Raw genomic sequence first — 4,971 nt, forward strand, 5'->3', positions numbered from 1 at the left:
TTAATTAATATAATTACTTTTATTAAAGCAGCTGTAGTATTTTTAGTAACAGATACAGATTCTAAAGTCTATACTAGGATATTTACTATAAAAGTAGTAATTTAAATAATTTTAATATATTTAATTTAGACTTAGTTTTTTTTTAATTATAATTTTTTATTTTATAGTAGCTTTAATAAGCTGTTGGTTTAACTCTAAGGCCTATTTAATTTAATATATAAAAATATTTTTTTAAATATATATTATTTACTAAAGGCTGGTACAGTTGTAATCTACTTTAATAGTAGAAATATAAATGTAATTATAGTAGTACTACTATTTATCTAGGTATTTACTAATATACTAAGTAAACTTTTTTAAATTATTTAGTATTATTAAAAATTATAGAATTGCTGATATTTTATTAGAGCTGTTATTTCTAAAGATTAAAGCTATATAGTATTAAAAAATAGGCTAATATCTAGTTTTTAATCTAGCTAAATAGTAGAAATAACAGCTTTTAACTAAATAATTTTTTATAACTGGTTTTCTAAATTCTTTACTAGCTACTGGATTAGGCTATTTTTAGATTTATAAATAAAATATAGCTTAAAAAGTTATAAATAGAGTTAAAAGCAGACAGGCAGTTAAAAAATTATAAGTTATATATAAAGCAGTTATAAAAACAGATAAATTATTAAAATAAAATAGGTTAAATAGATTAGACGGGTTAAACAGGTAGAACAGGCGGAACGGGTGCATCAGGTCTGCACCGTGACAGGTGGTTGATGGGGTGGCCGACTTGCTTACATGGCCGACTCGGTTGCCGATTATGTTAACTTATAGTCATATATTGCTTAAAATACACTGTAATAATAAAGCGATATTCCGCTAGAACAATAAATAGTGGCTCCACGAATGGAATCGCTATATTGAGGTCTTACAGTAGATCAAGGGACCAGACCAATCGATCAAAACCTGACGCCAATCGTAGGAAAACTCACCTTGCTGTATGGGGCACGTTTCTCCGACCAGTCCGGCCGGCGATTAGAATGGCTGCCCCCGCAAAAAAAAAAAAAACCCCCCCGACAAGACCCAAAGCAGAAAGTAAACCACATCAGGTTTCTTGAGTACATCCGACATTTCCTCTGGTCAGATATCCTTTTGTACGAAACTTTGAAGTATGGCTAAACGCGAGTATGAAGAGGAGCGAACGGAGCACAGGCTGAAGAAGAAGTCTAGAAAAGAAAAGAATGCTGTGAAGGTTGCAGAAAAATCTGAGGATGTCGCAGGGCACGAACAGAAATACGTCGAGTCGCGCGCATTGAGTGATTTGCCAGAATCAGACATAGAGCGCTTCCTTACTGAGAACACAATCAAAGTGACCGACACCTTGAAAGATGCTGCAAACCTTCGGCCTATCATGTCCTTCTCCCATCTTCCTCCATGCGACGGCAAACTCTACGATCCCCTTGGTTCTTTCACCTCTCCGACTGCCATTCAATCGACAACTTGGCCCCTGCTATTCGCTGGTCGCGATGTGATTGGTATCGCTGAGACTGGTAGTGGTAAGACCCTCGCTTTCGGATTGCCGTGCCTCAAGAAGTTGCAAGATTCGAAAAGGAAATCCAACAAAAGGCCTGCTCAACCCATGGCAGTCATGATTTCACCAACTAGGGAGTTGGCCAAACAGATTCATGACCAGCTTGTGAAGTTTGCGAAACCACTGGGCGTGGAAGTAACTTGCATCTTTGGCGGAGTCCCAAAGGATGAACAACGCGAAGCTCTGAAGACTGCACCTATTGTTGTCGCAACCCCTGGTAGATTGAAGGATCTCCAAAATGACGGCTCGGTCGATCTCTCAAAGGTCAAGTACCTTGTTCTGGATGAAGCCGATCGTATGTTGGACAAGGGGTTTGAACAAGATATCAAGGACATCATTCTTCCCATGTCAACGTCAAAACGGCAAACTGTCATGTTCACAGCAACATGGCCTCCAGTTGTTAGAAATCTTGCTACCACCTTCATGAAAACGCCTGTTACTGTTACCATCGGCGGAGATCCATCTGCTGACCCTCGTGCGAATACGAGAATCAAACAGGAGGTTGAGGTCATACAACCACATGAGAAAGAGCCAAGGCTCGTACAGCTACTTAATCAAAGCCAAAGGGCTCCCAAACCCCCGAAAGTCCTGGTCTTCTGTCTGTATAAGAAGGAAGCTGTTCGCGTTGAGAGGCTTCTACGGAATAAGGGTTTCAAGGTTGCAGGTATACATGGCGACCTCAGCCAGCAAGAGCGATTTAAAAGCCTAGACGCTTTTAAGAGTGGTACTGCTACCGTCCTTGTCGCCACCGATGTCGCAGCTCGTGGACTCGATATCCCTGCTGTCAAACTTGTCATCAACGTCACATTTCCGCTTACGGTCGAAGACTATGTACATCGAATCGGACGGTGAGTGATCCTGCCACTGATAAAGACGGCCGTCAGAAACTTAGCTGACATTCTCGGAAGAACCGGTCGTGCGGGGGCTGAGGGCCATGCAATTACCCTGTTCACTGAGTTGGATAAGGCTCAATCTGGAGGGTAAGTAGTCTTTCAGTGAATGCGAACGCAGGCATCTCCTATGTCATAATCTTTTTTTTGGCGGGGCTAATGGCTTGCAGGTTGATCAACGTGCTCAAAGCAGCCAAGCAGGATGTGCCAGAATCCCTTCTCAAGTTCGGCTCGACGGTCAAGAAGAAGCAACATGACGCCTATGGTGCGTTTTTCAAGGACGTTGACTCGAGCAAAGCAGCAACCAAGATTGTCTTTGATGATTGAAGATGAGTCATTTAACTTCGCTTGTACTTGCCTCTAGATCTCAAAATCTCTTTGGCTTTGATGCATTGTGCTAGGAAGTATTTTCTCTCAACAAACAACCTAACCGTGTGCATGGTGATTAGTGGTCAGGGTTCACAAAAGTTCCGATCTTGTTCATAGAGACTTACACAATTGTAATGTATATAGCAGTATACATCAAGGTACCTGAAATATCTCCAGAGTTGAGTCCGTAGGCTCCTTTTCTCACCAAAGTTATCGATATCATGATGCCAGCTAGTAAAGTCTGGGGCCGGGGAAGCAACTCGGAAGGTCTTAATGCCAAGGTGCAACGTTGTAGGAATGACCGAATGAATGAAAAGCTCCAGATAGTACGAACCGCCATATTGACGATGTTGGCATAGACCATCCCTTGAGCACCCAGATCACCCACAACTAAGAATACGTACGCTGCTGAAACATAACAAGCTGAGAATACACCCATCCAGAGTGCCTGTTTGCGAACTTCCGAAGGACTAGCGGCCGAAGAAACGAATGCCTCACTTATACCATTGAAAGCCAAGAATGGTATATAAAGGCAGTAAAGAGATAGTAAGCTACTCACCGTAGGCGATGCCCAGCTGCGCCCACCTAGAAAGTCGAGCACTAGAGGTACCAAAGCTGGACCGAGTGGAAAGGCCACTACAGCTATCATACTGTAGGCGCGCAGGATGTCGGCTAGATGTGTTTTAGCGAGACTGATATTCTCTGTTCGTCGCTTTTCAAGGCAGTTGCCATGAAGCAATGACGAGAAGATGGCCCGGCCACTTTCTTCAATGGGTTGAAAAAGTACGCGGGCCACGAGGCCACCATAGTTTGAGGCAAGGGAATAGATGCCCTGATCTTCTAGGCTTGTCATTGTCGCTAGAATCATGGAATCCCCTTGTGTGAGTAGATGTTTGACGATGGACTGAAGAAACACACTTGCAGCCAATGAAATCATTGACCAGGGGAATCTGTTAGCCACGCAGCTGTGGCGATCACTGGGGGTCCTATCAGGTGGTCTCCTAATGCAAAAATCTAGGCAGGCACACTTACCGCGACTGCAGTGTTGTAGGCAGCAAAGAGAAGGCTTGATGACCTGGCACCTTTCTGATAGCTATAACATAACCACATAGAAGCACACATGCGTAGCTCAAGTGTCCGAGCGCAAAGGGCAGAACACCAACAGTCACATTATAGAAGGCAGCCCACAGGAAAATAAAACAAGTTACCAAGCTTTTTATGAATGCAGCGCTCATCTCAACCAGTGCACGTTGCTTGTACAGCATATACCTCTGCATCACATTAAAGCATGGCTCACCTGCAAGTTCTATTAGGGAGGCGATGGTAATTATGTTCACACTTTGATGGTAAGACGGTGTTTGAGAAACTTCTTCCGAGGCAAGATGAATGTAAGAGGTACCGAGTAGCACGGCAAAGAGAAGTCCCATTCCCAGACTCAAGTAGGACATATTGACCACGGACTGTGATTCCAGTCCCCGAGTTCTTGGTTGTTTAGTTGCGCTCGATTTGCTGTCGATTGCGTCTTTACCATGACTAATTGAAACAGAGGAAACAGAGCCAACAAGCGGCTGTCTTTGAATCGCCAGTCTGATACTTTCTCGAGAAAAAAACAGCAGGGTAATGGAGTATAGGTCCAGCTGGGCTGCAACCCCAAGAAAAGCTGGTGGTAGGTCCCTCAAGATCAATTGATTTGCCGTAAATGTGAATATCTTTGAAGTTATTTGAACGAGAACCAGGAGCGTTGTACCAGAAGCTGGTGATACTAGCAAAGAGCTAGCTTCGTCATCCGGCGATGGCATACTGATAGAAAACAGATGACGACTAATAGGCTGGATTGTGAGGTGAGTTTGACAGAAGAAGAATAAGCGTCCACGAGATTGAGGATGGATGGTTTCATTACGTACTGTACCAGATACACACTAGTAATCTACTCCAGTTGCGCTAGTCCACCCGTCTTTCTCCCACCGCCCCTTATTGGTCAACCATGTACATGACTTCAGAGGTACATAGTAGTATGTACAGTATGTAGGGACATACTGGCAATACTACTGCACATACTTGTCGCTGCGACACCCCACCCGTTGTCACGGGTTGGTCGCCTCCACACCAACAACTCCATCTCAAGAATAA

General features: G+C 43.3%; 2 protein-coding genes across 2 annotated transcripts; one reads left to right on the plus strand and one right to left on the minus strand.

Moving 5' to 3' along the window:
• Positions 1–1,073: 1,073 nt before the first annotated feature.
• On the plus strand, positions 1,074–2,898 carry dbp3 (RNA-dependent ATPase DBP3). The gene is made up of 3 exons (XM_025673151.1): positions 1,074–2,430; positions 2,491–2,562; positions 2,643–2,898. The coding sequence occupies exons 1-3, from the start codon at positions 1,403–1,405 to the stop codon at positions 2,797–2,799; spliced, it is 1,257 nt and encodes a 418-aa protein (XP_025521628.1). The 5' UTR covers positions 1,074–1,402; the 3' UTR covers positions 2,800–2,898.
• Positions 2,326–4,714, minus strand: BO86DRAFT_394023 (putative nuclear division Rft1 protein). The gene is made up of 3 exons (XM_025673152.1): positions 3,874–4,714; positions 2,967–3,818; positions 2,326–2,898 (listed from the first exon to the last, which is right to left on the minus strand). Exons 1-3 carry the CDS (start codon positions 4,638–4,640, stop codon positions 2,811–2,813), a joined length of 1,707 nt encoding a protein of 568 aa, XP_025521629.1. The 5' UTR covers positions 4,641–4,714; the 3' UTR covers positions 2,326–2,810.
• Between the last annotated feature and the right edge of the window lie 257 nt (positions 4,715–4,971).

Source organism: Aspergillus japonicus (assembly GCF_003184785.1).
Source record: "Aspergillus japonicus CBS 114.51 unplaced genomic scaffold BO86scaffold_153, whole genome shotgun sequence".
NCBI lineage: Eukaryota > Fungi > Ascomycota > Eurotiomycetes > Eurotiales > Aspergillaceae > Aspergillus > Aspergillus japonicus.